General features: G+C 41.2%; 1 protein-coding gene across 8 annotated transcripts in view; it reads right to left on the bottom strand.

The window, feature by feature from the left end:
* Positions 1 to 20,297, bottom strand: part of RGS6 (regulator of G protein signaling 6) — a 497,670-nt gene that overhangs the window by 81,256 nt on the left and 396,117 nt on the right. For all 8 annotated transcript variants that reach the window (XM_033952620.1, XM_033952619.1, XM_033952621.1 and 5 more), the window contains 2 exons: positions 6,862 to 6,926; positions 3,601 to 3,677 (listed from right to left, as the gene is read on the bottom strand). In XM_033952620.1, the coding sequence (XP_033808511.1) occupies positions 3,601 to 3,677; positions 6,862 to 6,926 (142 nt within the window). The remainder of the gene's footprint in view (positions 1 to 3,600; positions 3,678 to 6,861; positions 6,927 to 20,297) is intronic.

Genomic DNA, 20,297 nt, shown 5'->3' with positions numbered 1-20,297 from the left:
CATTTAAATGAGGTTAGGGATTAGGTAGGGGGGGTGTGAGGGGAGGGGAAGAAGAGAGGATGAGGTATGAGTGTTGTAAGAAAAAGGAAAAAGAGAATTGGAGGGTTGATTGAAACTGAGGGGACTGTGTAAGAAATATTATTTGATAAAGGGGAAGGGGAGTGATTGGTGGAGAGTGTGAGGAGTTTGGGCAGGAGTCTCATTTTCGGGAATTGAAGGGAGGTGGGAGGTTTGTTGGTGGTGGTGGGAAAGAATTTTCCCTGCCCACCCACCCGTTTTTGATGGATAATGGGGGGGGGGGATTCTTGGACTGGGATGGGGGGGGGGGCAAAATAGTATATGGTTAAGGGAATAGGGCCTAGGAAGGGAGGGCGGTCGCAGCTTGAGATTGGGAATATGGGGCCGAATGGACAGAAAACAAATAGTATGAAATGCGGCTGGGGGATTGAATTAAGATATATTGAAGGGGGAATTGTAATGGATAACTCATGGGCGATACCGCCATGAGGTGGGGAATCAATGGGGAGCACTCATGGGCGGCACCGCCATGAGATGGGTGGGAGCGGTGATCTGACGATACCGTAGGTCATCATAGGAGGGAAGTTGGAGGGGGTTGATAAGAGGGGGGAGCTACCTTCGTTACCGAATAGCTCATGGAAAACGGGGTTTGGAGGATTGCCGCATTGGGGAATTGATAAATGTTAAAAGTTTAAGTATTGAGTTTTGAGCATTGTTTAAATTATTAAATAAAGCTGCGGCCAGTTATTTATGCCACAAAAAGAGGTTGTATGTGTTTTATTGAAAGTTATAGTCAAAGTGTAAAATGACTAATTGCGAATTCTAATGTTATGAACACCAATTCCAAGAGAGTGAAATTACTTTGAAGTACGCTCAGAGAAGTGAAACTGAAGAGAGAGACAACCCCCTCTTGGGACAAGAGTTTACCATCCAGTCATTGCATATTTGATAAATCACTCTCTGAGAAATGGTAAACGCTGGTTTATATCTATTTTTCAAAATAGATATAAAATTTTGAAAAATAGAAATAAATCGAGGCCAGCACAAGCAGCAAGTGGAAGATGCTACTCACGTCAGCAAACATTTTAAGAGGTATGCAGGTGGGCAGAGAGGAGGAGAAGCACCGGCACCTCCTGCAAAGATGGACTTAAACCATGGAAAGGAAACAGCTGAACAATAGGGATGGGCATCTGGAAAATTTTCATTTCATGCAATTTCCCACGTCATTTCCGGGAATGTTTGTTTTGTTCATTTTATTTTTCCCTCATATCATGGGAGCAACATTCTTAAGAGCGTGGCATTCTTTACAAATAGTATGTACTGTTATAAGCACATGAAAAAATCATAAAGGGGGGAATTCTATAAATGGAGCTCAAGTAAATTTGAGGTTTCCCTTAAATATATGGCCTTTTAGTTCTGGTGCTCTTTTGTATTCTTAGATGTACATATGCATATGGCTGCTTCCTTTGGAGATATATATATATATATATATATATATATATATATATATATATATATATATATATACACACACCTTTTAGAAATTAGTTTTCACATATTTATGTTCATGCTATTTCAGTTCTTTTTCTTTTCAAATTTGTTTATTGATTTTATGAACAAATTACAAGTGTCACAGAAACTTAATACAGCAACATTCTTGAAAAGCACTTAAGTACTATTAAACATATATCCATAACCTATATCCATCCCTCCTACCTAATGCATTTTTATATCATATATATAAAATGAAATCCCCTCACCCAAATATATAAATTCCATTGACCTTACTTTTCACTACCTTTCACCTATACAACCCAACCCCAGATGTGCATAAAACAAATAAATTATCTAGGAATTGACATTTCTTTAATTCAATGACTAATTGAGACTTAAATATTTCCGTTATTATGCTTTGTCGGTATGTTTTACTCTATGATATTTTATTTATTGGGTTTTTTTTTTAATTTGTCCGACATTTTATTTAATGCCACTTTATTAATTTATTTATATACTTTTGAGTTTAATTTGGTTTGTATTTTATTTATGTATTTCTTTTAGACCCATAACTACACCCCTGAGGCAGGCCTCTACCCGGAGGCCGAAACACGGACCGTATTGGGTCATCCATTGGATCTCTCCAGCATAGGCCATTTTATACATGGGACTTTTTCATGTGGTTTGATATGTATTATAGTTTTAAGTTTATAATTACAAAATAGAGATTGTCTATCTCAAGGTTGACATGGTCTATCCCACTCCCCACTAGTTCTTCTCTCGCTCAAAAATAGATGCCAAGAAAAATCCATGCCAAGTGCTTTTCTATAAAGAGTTCTCTGAGCTCGGTAATATTTATAGAATTTACCACAGATTCCTGTGCCCAATTTGGGGCATGAGGATGTATATCTGCTGAGCCCTGGTATAAATCCTGGCACACAAGTTGGGTGTGCAAGCCCAGTATTCTATAAAACTTTGCCTAAATATCTGGAATGCCCCTGACCTCCCCATGCCCTTTCCGTGGCCGCTAGATATACAATAAATAGACCCACTAAATTGAATTTATTAATACAAGAACTCAGCGAGACCACATTTTGCCTAGACTAGGGTTGCCCAAGTCCGGTCCTCAAGATCTATTGGCAGGCCAGGTTTTCAGGATATCCACAATGAATATGCATGAGAGAGAGATTTGCATACCAAGAAGGTAGTGCAGGCAAATCTCTCTCATGCATACTCATTGTGGATATCCTGAAAACCTGGCCTGCCAGTTGATCTCGAGGACCGGACTTGGGCAGCCCTGGGCCCTAGACAGCTGCATCAGGGGCAAATACTAAAGGGGTTTCCTTGTAGATATAATCCTTATGAGTAACACTTCACTATACAACAGCACTCTCTCTTCTCTGTAGTTTCTTAGCAGTAGCTGTTCGACAACACAGGCAGCGTCTAGGCGAAACATGGCCACGCTGGATTCTTGAATTAATAAGTTGAGCTTCTCGTCTACTTATTTGATCTGTTTGTTGTATATCTGTCTGACTGGCAGATCATCACCTCTTGTGGTTTTTCTTTCCTTCCATGGCTGCAACACCATTTGGGTTATGTGTGGGACACTTTGGGCATGCAGCATTATAGAATAATGCATAGGCAGATGTGTACATAAATCCAAATTACTGCCAATTAACACTAATTAATGTTAATAATTGGTTGTTAGCACCCTACATGCACATCAGGGCTCCATGCCCAAATTTGGGCGCCCAGCTTTGGCTGACCTATATGGAATCTGGAGGAAAAAAATGTGTGTTTCTGCTTATTTTCGCTTGTTTTTTAAATTTTATTTTATAATTTTCATTACAATTCAACTCGGAACAGTAAGGAATGCTGTTAATAACATGCAACGACATAGGATATGTCATTTCACACAGCAACAGCCCATCCCTACTTAACAACTGATGATCTGGCAATGATTTTAATGTTATTGCTATGACCTGTGTGTGCAGAAACAAGACCCATGTCACCTACTGTACTGTGTGGATAGTTCTCTCCAATTCTGCCATGCAGTCTCACTGTTCAGCAATTAGAAATAATACATACTTGACTTGAGCCTCTGCTTGCATAAAGATGAATTCCCATTTCCTCGCAAAAGCCCTCTGCAATCTTGCTAAATTTTCCTGCCAAGAGAGTATAAAGATTTAGGGTAGATCATTAAGTTATATATCTTCATTTACTATGCACTGCAGTGAAAAACATTCTAGTCCTTCTCTTTAGTAGGGAGGGGGGAGGGGATGGTTCCTTTATACTTATTACCAAGGCTCCAGAGCAATTCTGCCTTACAGAATATGAACTCTGAATATCCATGATAAGTTTGTAAATGTTTGGTTTGGTAACCCATTCTGGTTTCCTACAAATATCCAGTTAAGAACCAGGACCCTAAAACTAGCATGATGGTGCAAAAACATATACTGTAAAGATCAACTCTATAACTGGGCGTCTACTTTTAAGCACCTCATGTGCATTGAAAATTACAGAATACTGACATGTACACCTAAGCTCTATTCAGTAAGGGCCAGTTTCTATAAACAGAGTCCAAGTTAGGCATCATTTTTTTTTTTTAATTAGGATTTTATATACTGCCTATCAAGGTTATCTAAGCGGTTTTACAATAAGGTACTCAAGCATTTTCCCTATCTGTCATAATTGAGGTCACCTAGCGACGCCTAACTAAAATCTATGCCTAACCTAAATTAAATCAATTAGCTTAAATGGCATGTTAATTGACGGAACCATTGAAGTTAATTGAATAATTAGTAAAAAAAAAAAAAAAATTTAAAAGTTAGGTAAGGAATTCCCTGTGGTGCCTAGTGATGACTAAGTGAAGGCACCTTCCGACACCTGAAAAGTAGGCGTGGTTAGGGGGTGGAGAACAGGCATGGTTGAGTTAGGCATCTGAGACAGACGCCAGTAAATTAGGCCAGTGAAACCTTGCCTAATGTAGCGGTGCCTACCTTCAGGGTGGCTAACAAAGCCTAAGTCCACTTAGGCACAACTAGGCGTCATTCTATAAATGACGCCTATGAGCGGTACCTACAAAGTAGGTGCCGTTAGGCGCCATTTATAGAATCAGGCCTTAAGCGCTTACTGTACGTAGCATAGAGCATAAATGCAAATTGAAAGTTCACATAGGTGTTCAATGAGCGGGGCTGCCACTTACATACAGAATACTGTATGTCATGTATGTACATGACTGTGGTTATGCCAGATCTTTGTCTGGTAAGATCTGGCATAACTCCAAGAATGTCATATGTAAGGCTCATCCATATCCAAAACCAAACTCATCACTATAAATATGAAAATTGTACTCAGTTAAAAGATTAACACCAACCTATACTGGCAGTGGCATAAACACTCACATCATAGCATGCCCTGCCTGCCACCTAAAGATATCTAATCTTGTAAGTTGAACACGGGACAGGGGATGAGAGTGTAAAGTTCCTGGAGAAGGCACCTGGAGAAGGCAAAGATACTGGCAGTTTGCTGCGGTGGAACTTTACACTCTCATCCCCCGTCCCGTGTTCAACTTACAAGATCAGATATCTTTAGGTGGCAGGCAGGGCATGCTATAATATGAGTGTTTACGCCACTGCCAGTATAGGTTAGTGTTAATCTGTTAACTTAGAACAATTTTCATATTTATAATGATGATCTACTTATGTGCAGACTTTGTTTATATGAAGATCTATATTGATAGGAGATTTTCTCCCGAAACACTTTTTTCTTGATATGTAAGGCTCACCAATGCCAGGTTATCCTAGTATTCTATAATAGAATCTGGGCTCCCAGATGCCATGATAGAATAGGCTCTCTTTGTGTGGCACTGGGGCCTGGATTGAACAGTGCCATTGTCGGCAGCTGACTTAAAAGCGGCCGCTGATCACCTGCCAATCACATGATGGCGCCATTTAGAGAATTGCGCCTCCGGCAAAGATAGGCGCCAGAAATGAAGGCCAGGGATTTCAAAGCCTTCATTTCCGGTGCCTGCCTTTGATGTGAATCACACTACTGAAGACTCCTACTGGTACCTAATACCACTTCTGGCGTTAGCCACACATGAAGTGGCGTTAGGCACCAGTAGGGTCATAAGAACATAAGAATTGCCACTGCTGGGTCAGACCTGTGGTCCATCCTGCCCAGAAGTCTGCTCACGCAGCGGCCCCTAGTTCAAGACCTGTGCTCCAAATGAGTCTAGTATCACCAGTTTAGCATGAACTTGTCCAACTTTGTCTTGAAACCCTGGAGGGTATTTTTCCTTATAACAGACTCTGGAAGAGTGTTCCAGTTTTCTACCACTCTCTGGGTGAAGAAGAATTTCCTCTTCCAGTATTACGATATTGGCGCCTTTTTTTAGGTGCTGGTAGGCGCCTTGAAATTTTCCATTTTAAATGGCATTTTTTTCACTTAATTTAGGCACTATTTGCCTAAGTGGAGGTGCCCATTATAGAATTGCCTCCATAATGGGAAAATATGGTTTCCTGTTTTACGTTCATCCATTACTAACCAACTCCACAAAAACTAGTTTTTGTAACCTGTCTATAATATTGAAGGTGCCATATTGTGCTATCAAATGGACTAGTACATTTGTACTGAAAAATGGGAAGTGTCTACACTGTTCCCTCTAAGCTGAGCAGGAGTCCTCCACTTACAGTTGTGCCAGGAGGGGCTACTGTTTCACTATCACAGTTTCAATAGTGAGGTACAGGCAAGCCCTGTAAGACTTCAGGGAGCCTGCCTGTCCTTAACAATTGAAAACACAATATTGAAGCACTACCCCCTACTGGCAGCAATACATTTGGAGGACTTCTGCTCAGCTTAGAACACGGGTGTCAAAGTCCCTCCTCGAGGGCCGCAATTCAGTCGGGTTTTCAGGATTTCCCCAATGAATATGCATGAGATCTATTAGCATACAATGAAAGCAGTGCATGCAAATAGATTTCATGCATATTCATTGGGGAAATCCTGAAAACCTGACTGAATTGCGGCTCTCGAGGAGGGACTTTGACATCCCTGGCTTAGAGGGAACAGTGTTTAATGACCAGGAAACCCCCACCAAGCAATGAAAAAAATAAATAAAAGTAAAACATCCAACTTCAGATATGGTCAAATTTTGTGAGATATTCATGCTGAGAAGGATTCTGGAATAGGTATGGCATTTTGGTGAATTAAAAAACAAAACAAAACTACAGTCCTTTGGCCTCATACCATTCAACTCCTGCAATTCTAAAACAAAACCCCCCTTTTCTGAAATCCCTCGCCCACTGGCATTTCCCATTCTGCGCCAACTAGAGCATTGGTACGTACGGCTTCAAAATCTGCCAGTTCAAGTCTTGCTTTGTTCTGCATAGTCCGCTTGCAAAGGTAAATAGCTGCAAGAAGGAAAAATTGCACAAATAAAAAATATCATTCACAAAACAGAGATAAATAAATTATTAAATAAACCGAGGTTATTGGAGGAGGTGCAGTATAAGTATACACATGCATCTCAGTAGTTGGTATCAAAAGTCAGCTGCATATTTCAATCTGATTTCCTCCCTTTTCCTTCTACCAGGCCCCTCAGTGTCAGGATGTTGGAATGTTACAGTGTTCACAGCTGTTGGGGGGGGGGGGGGGTTATAGTGCATAGCCCCTAGCCAAGGACTACCACTGAATATTGGTCCTGGTTACAACTGAACTGGAAGCCCAAAGCCACACAAGGAAAACTTGAATCAAAATTTGTCATAATAGGAGGCAGATGTCAGTCTGTAGCAACAAACTTTCATGGTTTCCAGTAAAGAACAAGTTTTTAGGAAGTGAATTTATAAAGTCATTTTCCTGCATAAGTGGCCTCATAAAATTCCAACTGGTGTAATAAACATGGCGTGCACTTTGCTAGTAGATATGCACAAGGATGGAGTTTGGGCAGAACACAGATGAGATTTACAAATATATGCATAGATTCTAAAATAAACTAAATTATATATGCATTTAAATAATCTAGGTGAGGCCATTTATATTTGATCTTAAGCAGGTGTAATGTCTACGTCTGTATGTAGGCATGATTTCTGCTAGTATTTTCTTAAGATATATAAAGGGAATTCTAGAACTGAGCCGATATGTGCACCAAAAATTAACACTTATGCAATAAGAATTCTAGGGTGTGTGTATATGCTATGGTGCACCACAGCAAGAGGGCATACACCTGGGCAGAGCATGTGTAGGACATGAGCAGGGATCCCAGTAATGCATATATTACAGAATATTGTAAGTTGCATGTACCCTGGCCACTAGTACTGCACGATTCAGGAAAAAAAAATTAAATTCGATTCAGCCTTTTGAATCGATTTTTAGATTTGATTTTCCTGCCCAATTGGGTGTTTTTTTCAAACATCCTGGTGGGTTTATTTTATGGCCTCTCTACCCCCTTTGCCTTCTCCTAACCACACTGGTGCTATGGTGTAAACAAACAAACAAAAAAAAGACTTTTCCTCGCTCTGTTAAATCCTAGCTCACATTTGCGGTCTAACACCAGCTCTGGCAGGATACACATTTCAAATCTGACATATTGTAATCACAAAAAAGAAAATAAAAATATTTTTTCTACCTTTTGTTGTCTGATCATTATTCAAATCTTATTGGTCCCCGGCTCTGGTTGTCTTCTGATAACTTATTTGCCAGGGTCTCCTTCTTTATTCTTTCTCTGTGCTAACCATCCATCTTCTATCTCTGTCCTCCCCTTTCGTTTCCCTTCCCTCCCCCGGAAGTCTGGCATCTTTCCTTTTTTTCATCTCCATCCACAGATCCACCTTTTCTCAACTACCCTTTCATCCAGCATCTCTCTCTCCTTCCCCACCACCCCAGGGTCCACCATCTCTCCCTTTCTTTCCCCAACTACCCTCCTATCCAGTATCTCTATCCCCCTCTCCACACCATCCCTTGTGTCCAACTTCTCTCCCTTTCTGTTCCTTCCCTCTTTAAATCCCATTGTTCACCAACTCTCTCCCTCGCCTCTGTTTTTAAACCCATTATTTCTTCACCCCCAAAGTCCGCCATATGCACGTCTCTTTGAACCCCTCCTTCCCTCCCTCCCTTCGTGTTCTTCTACACCAGGGCCCCCCTCCCCTGAAGGCCTGCCTGTCCCCCCTGAAGGCATGTGCCAACATCCCTGAAGGCCTGCACCCCCCCCCCCCGAAGGACTGCGCCCCCCCCCCCCCCCCCGAAGGCCTATGTGTTCCCCCTGGCTTCCTGCACATCCATTTACCTAATAGCAGCCTGCAGAGAAAATCGCCGGTGCTAGCGATCTTTGCAAGCTGCCATAGGTCTTCGGAGCTGTTTCCTCTGCCGCAGTCCCATCCCTCCTCTTCCATCAGAGGCAGGATCACGGCAGAGGAAACAGCGCCGAAGGCCTATGGCAGCTTGCAAAGGTCGCTAGCATCGGCGATCTTCTCTGCAGGCTGTTGATATTAGGTAAATGGATGTGCGGGAGGCCAGGGGGAAAGCCGGACACCAGCGGGAGGCCAGGGAGGAAGCCGGACACCAGCACTTCCTGACTGACCCTCCCCCTCTAAAGCAGGTACGGCAGCAGCCGGCCAGCTAGAGACAGCACTGCTGCTCCTGCTTTAGGGGGCAACGGGGGAGGGTCAGTTACTGAATCAGGAGGCCGATTTTTTTTTGTTGTTGTTTTAAATCGATTCAAATCAATTTATCCGAAGTGAATTGGTGAACCGATTTGAATTGTGAATCAGGCAGCACTACTGGCCACATTTAAATGGTCACAATTGGACCAAGTCTATAGCTGGTGTAAGTGTGGATGTAGAAGTGCACTGATATTGGGTTATTCTAGTACTCTATAATGGCACCTGGATGTTGTTATAGAATAGGCTCCTATTGCATTGAATCAAGGTACCTAACTAGAGCTATCTGTTTATAAAATTAACCCCACAGGTGCCTACTTGACTTTATAGAATAGCATTTTAGTAGGTACCTACTTGTCCTCTTGAACTAGGCACATTCTTTTAGAATTACCCTTCTACCCCCAGATTCTATTTAGGTCACCCAAATTTGGTTGAGAAGGGCAGATGTGCATACAAATTCATTAATGAGGCATCAACAATCAATAGTTGGAGTTAATTGGATCTCTAAGGGAGAGGAAGGAATAGTAGATGACATGGATAGGCAGTTTAGAAAGGCCATATGGTCTTTATCTGCTTTCACTTTTCAATGCTTCTAAATTAATTTATAACATTTTGGATTTGCAGGCACATCTACCTTAGTTGCTATTCTATAATATCTAGTCTTAATTTTTCTAGCTTGCAACTCAAGAGGCATGGCCATGGGAGGAGCATGGGTGAATTAGGGCCATCCCTAGAAATTAGGCATGATGTTACACACCCAGCTGCGGAAAATTAGGTGCCAGCATATGTATCTGGTTCAACAGGCATAAATGTCGACGCCTAAAGTTAGGCATGAAATTCACACTAAGCTAGCATTCTGTAAAGGGCACTCAGCATGGATTGCCTTTTATAGAATACTAATTTAGCGCAGATCTTTCCGATGCCTAACTTTGGATGCCAATTAATGAATCCAAGTCTTAATGCCTTAGGGCTGGAGTCTGAAATTAGCGCCTAAAAAATATAGATGCCTAAAGTTAGACACCTATTGCATATCAATTACTCTTAGGTGCCCATTACAGAATTGTGCTTAGCTGTGCCTAACTAAAACTTAGGTGCCTGAAATATAGGTGTTAAAGGCCTACATTATAGACGCCTAAGTCCTTTAGAGAATCATGCCTAGTGACACCTAAGTCTTTCTCCACCCCTATACAGATCTATTTTCTCCACCCCTATACATATCCACTAGGCACCTTGTGATATAGAAACATAGAGTATGACGGCAGAAAAGGGCCAACGGCCCAATAAGTCTGCCCACTCAAGAACCCTCCCTCCCTCGAGAATCCATCTTTTAAGCATTCCTCTGAAGCGACCCGACCTGTCTGTCCCATTGTCCCTTGAAGTTACTGGCCTTGACTACCTGACATGAAAGACCATTCCATTGATCAATTACCCTTTCGGTGAAGAAGTATTTCCAGGTATCCCCATGAAATCTTCCCCCCCTGAGTTTTAGCAGATGCCCTCTTGTCGCCGTGGGACCCATAAGAAAAAAGATTTCTTCCTCTACCTCAATGCGGCCCGTGATGCATTTGAATGTTTCTATCATGTCCCCCCCTTTCTCTGCGCTCTTCGAGAGAATATAATTGCAGCCTGCTAAGATGTTCTTCATATGGGAGATCTATAAGTCCTGAGACCATCCTAGTGGCCATTCGCTGAATCGACTCCATTCTCTTCACATCTTTTTGATAATGTGGCCTCAAAAACTAAACACAGAACTCCAGGTGAGGTCTCACCATGGATCTGTATAAAGGCAGTATAACTTCAGGCTTTCGGCTGATGAAGCTCCTTCTGATGCAACCCAGCATTTGTCTAGCCTTTGTTGAAGCTTTCTCCTCCTACACTGTCAACACAAATGGCACCATGTCCATTCCTTGGACATCATCTTGCGGTGTCCCTCAGGGATCACCCCGGTGTCAGGTCAAAAGCGCGCCGGGACAAAGGCGCGCGCAGACAATTGAGCGCAGCGCGGAGGTGCGCACCGAAGAAAATTACTGTTTTCAGGGGCTCTGACGGGGAGGCGTGGGGGGGAAACCCCCCCACTTTACTTAATACAGATCGCGCCGCATTGTGGGGGCGTTGGGGGGGCTTGGGGGGTTGTAACCCCCCACATTTTACTGAAAACTTCACTTTTTCCTTGTTTTTAGGGAAAAAGTTAAGTTTCCAGTAAAATGTGGGGGGTTATAACCCCCCAAACCCCCCACAACGCCGCCACAATCTGTATTAAGTAAAGTGGGGGGCTCCCCAACAAAACCTCCCATCGGAGCCCCTAAAAACAGTAATTTTCTTCGGTGCGCGCCTCCGTCTTGCACTCAGTTGTCAGCGCGCGCTTTTGTCTTCCGCGATTATGTCTATGAACCATCACCCCTATCCCCTATTCTCTTTAACATCTACATGTCCTCTCTGAAGCTCCTCCAACTTTTCCCCCTTAACAACAATCTACACATACGCTGATGACATCCTTGTCCTCCTTGAAACAGAGCAGAACCTCACCAACCTCCACGAGAACATTACATCTTGCATAATGAGACTCTACTCCTGGTCCCTCTCGGTACAGATGAAACTGAATGAATCAAAAACAAAATTACTCTGGCTCGGCCCAAAGTTAGAACACCTGCCCACCCTCTTCGCTCTACCCACAGGCGCTGCTCTACACCTTGAGTTCTCAAGCAAGGTCCTTGGCATCATTATTGATTCTTCTCTCTCCCTCAACGACCACCTCAACTCCTTGGCAAAATCATGCTATTTCAGCCTCCACATGCTGAGGAAAGTAAGATCCTACTTTCGCCAAAAACATTTTGCAGTCCTCGTCCAATCCATCATCCTCTCCAAACTTGACTACTGCAATGCCATTTACTTATGCCTAACAAAAAAAAGTCTTCAAAGACTCCAGCTTATTCAGAATACTGCAGCCAAGTTGATCTTTGCAAAACGCAAATCTGACCATGTCTCCCCACTCCTGTCCAATCTTCATTGGCTCCCAGTGATTTCCAGAATCCATTTCAAATGCTCCTGCCTGGCTTTTAAGATCATTCACGGCATTCTTCCTCCCCTAATCCCACTATCCTTTAACTCCTTGAATCCTGACTCCACCAGACCCGCCCAAAGATATAAACTATCCTTCCCCTCTTTACACGGTATTCTCTATGCAGGTAAACTGGGAAAATCTCTTCTCTTCAAAATCACAGGTCTCTGGAACGACCTTACTATCCCGCTGCGGAACCTGGGCTCTCTCCAACTATTCCGCAAGCAACTGAAAACTTGGCTCTTCTCTGACATGTAATTCTATTTTCCCCCTTACTCTTTCTTTCTATATATAAGCTCATGTTAACCTTTTCCTTTCTCTTCTTATATTTAAGTTCTTGTAAACCGTGCCGAGCTCCACTTCCGTGGAGACGATGCGGTATATAAACTTAAGGTTTAGATTAGATTAGATCTGATTGGCAGTTTTCATATCTTCCCGGATGATTACTCCCAAGTCCCATTCTGCTACAGTTCCTATGTTTTGTAGAATTGCACCTAAGAGAATTTACTAATTAAGTGAGGCGTCTAACTTTAGGTGCTTATTTAGGTGCCTCTTATATAATTTTCCCCTAGATAACAAAACTATAAGATACAATAACAAACTGAAACCAGAAAAAATTAAAGCCTATGTACAAGGCTAGCTAGGTGAAGGACAAATGACATAACTTGAAAGGGTTAGAAGAAACAAATATACAGTAAAACCTTGGTTTGCGAGCATAATTTGTTCCAGAAGCGTGATTGTAATCCAAAGCACTTGTATATCAAAGCAAATTTCCCCATGGGAAATAATGGAAACTCAGACAATTCGTTCCACAACCCAAAAACTTTAATACTATGAGCGCTTGAGCTATGGGTAAATTGGGCGGGACACTTCTATTACGTTCAGCCGTGCTTGGCATAAGATGCGCGTGTGTAGTGCGTGCTTGAACTGCGGGTAAATTGGACGTGATGCTTTTATTACATTTCATTTTTATTATGTTCAGCCGCACTCAGCATAAGATGTGCACGCTTGAACTGTGGATTCTGATGATGTGACACGTGTATATGTGCTCATACTGCAAGACAATGCTCGTTTATCGGGTTCAAATTTAATAAAATGTTTTGCTCATCTTGCAAAACACTCGTAAACCACGTTTCTCGCTATGCAAGGTTGACTGTATAAACAAGCCTAGAAAATGAGATATTCTGGAAAAGTCTATCAGCAAAGGCTTTCACACTCCATTCCTTCAGAATCTTTTGTTTTCTGAATTTAAAGTAAAGCTCCTATGTGGAAGTCCTCATTGTTAATTTCAGTGTGACTTTCCTCAACTGCCTACGTATCGAGCAGCCTTTGGGAGAAGCAGTTAACCTAGGAATATTTCAGATATTTTCAGTCTTGTAGTAGGAGTAACAGACACATCCTGACACTGGAGCCATTAGTTATCATTACTCCTCTATTTGAATATTAGGATCGCAACCACGGAGGCATTTTAAATTATCCTGGAATGCATCAAGTGAAGCTTCCAAATAATTACTAACTGTAATTCTGTAGATAACCTAACTTTCAAGTAAAGAAAATGTACATGCATATCAGAAAGACAAGGGATACCATATGGCTCCAGAAAAAGGAGAACAGATTGAGACATCTGGGTTTTACTTCCATTGCTTTCAATGGAAATAAAACCCAGATGTCTCTACCTATCTTCCTTCCTTCCTTTGCTTTCAATGGACATAAAACCTGGATGTCTCAATCTGTCCATCTTTTTCTGGAGCCATATGGTAACCCTAAGAAAGACGATCTTCTCCTCAGTTTTACAAAGTAAAGCAATTGCCATGTTATTTCACGTGAATGTAGAAAAGTTGGCTAACTTAATGCATATCTTGACTAACGTTTGAGAGCCTACATTCTCTTTCTCATGCCCAAAAAATGGAATATTCAAAAGATGATGTCAGATGTTACATAGTCTGAAATGTGCAAGACAATTGCGCGCAGGACATCAGCGCGCTGGATTTAAACTTAATTTTAAAGTGTTCTGAAGGAGGGCATGGGGGGGAGCCCCCATTATAGAGGAAACAGGCTTTTTCTCTATGTTTTAGGGAAAAAGTTCAGTTTCCTTTATAATGGGGGGTTCCCCCCCACACACCCCAATGGCAGCGGCAACACTACTAACTTAAGAGGGGGGGTTCCCCCCATGCCCCCCCTCGGAACGCTTTAAAATTACGTTTAAATCTGGCACGCTGGTGTCCTGCGCACAATTGTCCGCCCGCCTTTGTCCATGTGCGATTGTCTCGTGCGATTGTCTCGATGCGATTTTGATTAAAGTGCATTTAAATGATAGTGTTAATGGATAAGGGAGGGAAGGGGAGACTGAAGTGCTGGCATGGTTAGAAGGTGGCAGACAATGAAATTTTCTGGCTGATAAGAATTGTAAGATTTGAATGAACATATCTGCAAAAATTATTGCAAAAGGGAGAAAAAATAAAGACCCTCTAGACTGCTTTCTGCTAATGGTAAAATCTTCTGCTTATGCTTTGGAGTAAGAAAACCTTTCTCTCATTAGTAGTAAAAAGGATATAGCAGGGTTACCAAATTTTGGGGAATGAAAATCCGGACCCATGGCCCTGCCCCTAGGCCCGCCCCGTTCCACTCGAATCACACTCCGTTCCGCTCCCAGCCCCGCCCCCTCAACCTAGTCGCTTGTCGGTAGGGCATCTGCGCATGCGCTGGTATGACGCAATGACAATGCACGCATGTATGTGATGTCACTGCGTTGCATCACATACATGTGCAAGCGCAGATGCCTTCCCGACATCGCTGCTACCTGGAAATTTTTCAAAACCCGGACAAAGTGCCAGCTTTTGAAAAGCCGTCTGGACCCGCAGACATGGCCTCGAAAAGGAGGACATGTCCGGAGTTTGAAAAGAGAGCACTGACCCCCATTGCATAAACATTCATCTGTAATTTTAAAGATAGGATGGGAAAAATTAAGTGGGTAACCTCCCCCAACCTCTTGTTCCATTACCTAACCCTTTTTATTTGTTTACAAATTTTATTTAATCCTTTTATTTTTTTCCCCTCCCTTTTTCACATGTATTGTTTTATTAAAATAGTACTAACTGTCTAGTTTAATTATTATGACTTTTTTGGATTTTTAACCCAATTTTAGAACTGTTATACCCCAGCATATTACTGATAATTTTGTTCAGAATATTATATGTCTCCTCAAGTCTGCTTACCTGAACTCCTGAACCTTAGTGTTACCTTGACAACATCAAATGCTTTACTAAGAACCCAACAGCTTTTCCCTAAATTCAGTTGCCGGCGTACCACTCAAATAACATCAATAAGGACAGACCTGGGTGTTACCAAAACAGAGAACAAAAGAGCAAGACCAGCCGTTTACTAGTCCCTGCAACACCTCATTAACGCCAGATGGGACCTGAATGTTATCCAAACAAAGGAACTAGCCAGGGGGGTAACTGAAATTCAGCATGCTACCGATATGAATCCACAAGTCTGTTTATCTGACATTTTGACCTCTTTGACCTGAATGTTGCCCAAACAACTTCAAAGGGACCGACCTGGGGTGTGCCTGAATCAAAGGACGCTGTTACTGCAGGACCAGCTGTTTAACTCAGCAGCTTATAAGGACGGAATTCTGCTCCTAGAATCCAGAATCCTAGCCGGCTATCCAAGACGTCAGGTCTAAAGGGGCAGACTCCTGTGTCCTACTCGCCTATCCATTGAGGGATTCCGAATGGTGAAGGGAGGGTTTACGTGAGATACGGTGATGCTAATTTATTCTTATATATATATATATATATTAAAGTGTTATTGTTTATGCTTTATATTGTCTGTGTGTTTTCCTGAGTATCTCTGATCATCCCACTTGACAGAAATTAGTGGCGGAACAAATTGGTACCAGAAGTGGGGTTGATCTAATGATATCAGGAAAACTGACTATGCAACAAGGGGTTAAGGAGCAGGCTCCCAATCCCTCCATTCCAAATGGGAATGAAATTATGGGAAAATTAATGGCCACTGAGTGGTCTGTAGAAGCAGGATTGTGTGAATCCTGTACTTTTGGAAGTGGGGATCCACGTGAATTATGTGCCTCCTTACAAAAGGTGAAAATCTCAAAAGGAGAAGAGCAAGAAGTAATTCCTAGACAAGGAAGGATGATTTTGTCAGACTGGAGGAATTTGCATGAAGCTAAACAGGAATTACAATTGAAATTAGAAGAGCTAGAAAAGAAAAGGAATAAACAACAGCATGCCATTACAATGCTACAATGTCAGAATGAGTTGTTAATGGATAAGGTAGAAACCTATCAAAATGTAATAGAACAGTCAGCTATGCGATATGCACGATATAAATACAAGAAACGCAGGTGGAAAGTGAGTTACAGAAAAGTTAAAATCTTAATTTATCATCTGCCGAATGATTGGAATCCAAACAAATGGGATGGGAATATTTGGGATTCAAATAATAATAACAGTGAGGAGGATATATGTGTTAAAGGAGAACAGGCAGAAAGTTTAGAAGCAGAGCCTGTGAGGAGAAAAAGATTACAGGGAAATCTGCAAACAGGAGAACATCTAACTAGAGATAATGTTAGGGAGGATGTTACTCCAAATGAAATCATGGATATGATGGCACGCTTTACACAGCAGCCTGGGGAACCACTAATACAGTGGGTAGTTCAGGTGCAGGAGCTGGGCGCAGCAGGGATTATGTTAGATGCCACAGATGCCCCTAAATTTGTTCAAATTAGTCAAGAAGTAGCAATGCAACATGCGTTGCGAGAGGATCCTTATCCTGAAAAAATTGCCCAAAGGTCTTTATTAGAGATAATTAGTAGGGGTGTCACGAGGCGATATCCCCTTGAATCTGACTGGCCTTCCAATGATAAAGTTTGGTATACATTGAAAGATGCACAAATGAGAATTAAGGAAGAGGCTATGAAGGTAGCTTTAGTAATAGGTCACGCTGACACATATATGTCATTACCTTTTACTGTAGAAATAAAATTATCAGGTATGCTGCACCGGCATACAAACAGGTAATTATGACTCTGTTGATCAATCAAACAGACAGGTCTATTTTGGAAGTCTTGGAAGCGGTCCGACAGTTAGGAGATCTGGGAGACTGGGGACCTCAAACTACTTTTGATAAAAAGAGGGAAGGACAATCCAATTCAAACAGGGCTAATCGAGTATCCCGAAGGGATATGTTTTTGGCATTAATAAAAGATGGGGTAAAGAGGGAAGAAATAGAGGTGATAGAGAAAGCTAAACTTCCCTTCTCCCCAAAGTTAAAAACAGACTTGGGCCTTTTTGGATTTTGGAGGCAACATATTTCACATCTGGGGTAACATATGGGGTTAGTTGGACAATAAAAAAGTAGAAATATTGCTAAGTGACCTTTATAATGTATAAAGTTTTTGTTAGATAGTATAAGGAAGTTGCACTCCAAGTAATTTTGCAAATGTGTCTTTTACCTCAAACACTAACATTGTGAACCACTGTACCTGCACGTAAACCTCTCTTATATGTTTTATAGATTAAAGCGTCCCTGCTTGAATTTTTATGATTGTGTGACAGAACTTTGAAATGGAAGAAAATAGAAAAGAAGACCAGTAAAACTATATAGAGCAATTAACTTAAATTTCTATCTCTCTTTCTTTTAGAAGCTTATTATCTAGACATGATCCGGAGAACCAATTTCACTGTGCCACATTTAAAATACTTCCAGCAATGTGACCTGATAGTGGGAATCCAATGGATACCACATTTGTTTGTGACTCTTTTGATTAATAGTGTGCTTATTTACAGATTAAATTCAACCCTGAATCATTACTGATGGAAGAAAGCATGCCGGAGCTCGGTGTTTGTCTGTTTCTGTTATGTGTTGTCTGTTCTAGCTTATGGGGTACCCCAACATTGCACATTGGCCATTTCCAGAGTTTATTCCACCCCTTCTATTAGTCCAAATGGTACCATATCCCTTTCCAAAAAAGATTCCCCCACATACCAGAAAGTATCTTATGAAAACCATGCTCACAATGATTTTATGCTATGGCTCACAGGTAATAGAGGCCATCAGCGTGCCAGATTTTGGGAATAAAGGGGACGCCCATGTGGGATCCCTACGGGGGTCAGGGCAAAGGGTCTATAGAGTGGGCAGACTTGATGGGCCTTGGCCCTTTTCTGCCGTCATCTTACTATGTTTCTATGTTTCTATACAGCCCAATGATAATTTAGTTAGGGGTTATATTATAAAAGGATATCAGAAGAGAAATAATTAGAAAGCTTTATACCTGGTAAAATGGTGTTCATTGGTATTTGATATTTGCTAAATAAAATAAAAAATGGTCTCTCTTTATTTAACTTACCAGGTATAAACAGTGCAGTGCACATCTCTGACATAAGTTATTTGGGTATCACATTCTGTACGTGTGTATGGTCTCTCTTAAATGACATAATAATTATGTCCAGAACATAAAAAGGTATATTTTCTGAATGTCCTACAGAATACCTTTAAGTGCATTAGTGTTGTTTCTCTTATCTCACACAAATACTACCTTACACACAAGTATTGTGTCAAATGTTATCACATTCTGTACGTGTGTATGGTCTCTCTTAAAAATGACATAATAATTATGTCTAGAACATAAAAAGGTGTATTTTCTAAATGTCCTACAGACTACCTTTAAGTGCATTAGTGTTGCTTCTCTCATCTCACCCAAATACTACTTTACACACAAGTATTGTGTTACATGTTATCACCTTCTGTACATAAAGTGGTTTTTCTCCTTTTTCTCTTATACTCTCTTTTACCACTAGGGGGGTTTAATGTAACTAAAGCATTGAAGTTAAACAGTTATGAGGAAATATTTTCCTTGAAAAATCACGTACTGGGAAATGTTATTCCATATAGACTTTCATCCTTTTGTGATAAAATTGGTCAGCTCTGCTCTCTCATTTTGATGATTTGGCTAACATGCTGGGTTAAGAGAAAATTTCACCAGACCGAGAAGATGAAGACGCAACCAGACATACAGTGCCGTGCCATGAGGCTGTTATGTGGCACCGACTTGGGAATAGAAGTGAGCCTATATCCTGCCACTTAACATTAGGGCTGGTCTGTGGAGGTGGTGCCTGAAACTTACATGAGTGAAGGCATGTGAGTGGCATAGCAAGCCTATTGAAACTGGAGCATAGCCAGACCCTAACCAAAGATGCTAAGAAAAACGGGATACCAGATAACTGCGGTGATCGATGGTGAATATGAAGCTACCCTAACTGTATGCCATGAGTAAGAGCACAAATATAATATTAATAAGATTATTAATTTTCATGATTCCCAATACGTGATACTTTCAAGTGAAAGGCCTAATTAGCAAGAAATATTAGGGAATGCAAGAACACCAGGTTTAGCACATAAGGAAATAAAATATGAAGGGAAAATTAATTTTCCCATTTTACCTTTGCTTAAAAGTAGAATAGATACTATTGTTTCTGAAATACTGGCTGGCAAAGAAGCATATTTTGACTCCAGAGTAGCAGATGTATTTAGAAGGGAAGGTGAATGGGTGACAAATACTGTACATAATTATGAACTAACGCTACGATATGATCAGTTAAGGTTACATGTCGTTAATGATATCACAAAGAATTAACTTTATCGCATTGATTTAAAAACCACATCACATTCTGTACCCTTAGATAGAAAATGGTGTAAATTTTGAAATGAAACAATGTGTCTTTAGTACTGTTGAACTTGTGATTCCTGCTAGTCAAGCTCCCTTTTCAGTATGTTTACAGAATGTTAATGTGTTGCAGTGAGCAACTGAATTTTGAAATAATAACTTGCATTCTGTGGCAAATCATATTGAAACTACCACTGCAGTGATATGGCATAAAAGGAGTTTCTTCATTTTGTACTCTATAAATTTGTTTAACTATCTTTTAACCTTTCTTAATTGTCGGACACTCTCTCCCTTAATTCGGAGGACTTCTAAATTTGGAGAAGCAAACTTGAGTATCCAGGAGTGGAATGTTATACCCCAGCATATTACTGATAATTTT

This window comes from Geotrypetes seraphini, chromosome 7 (assembly GCF_902459505.1).
Source record: "Geotrypetes seraphini chromosome 7, aGeoSer1.1, whole genome shotgun sequence".
NCBI lineage: Eukaryota > Metazoa > Chordata > Amphibia > Gymnophiona > Dermophiidae > Geotrypetes > Geotrypetes seraphini.
This window is presented reverse-complemented; position numbering and strand designations above follow the sequence as displayed.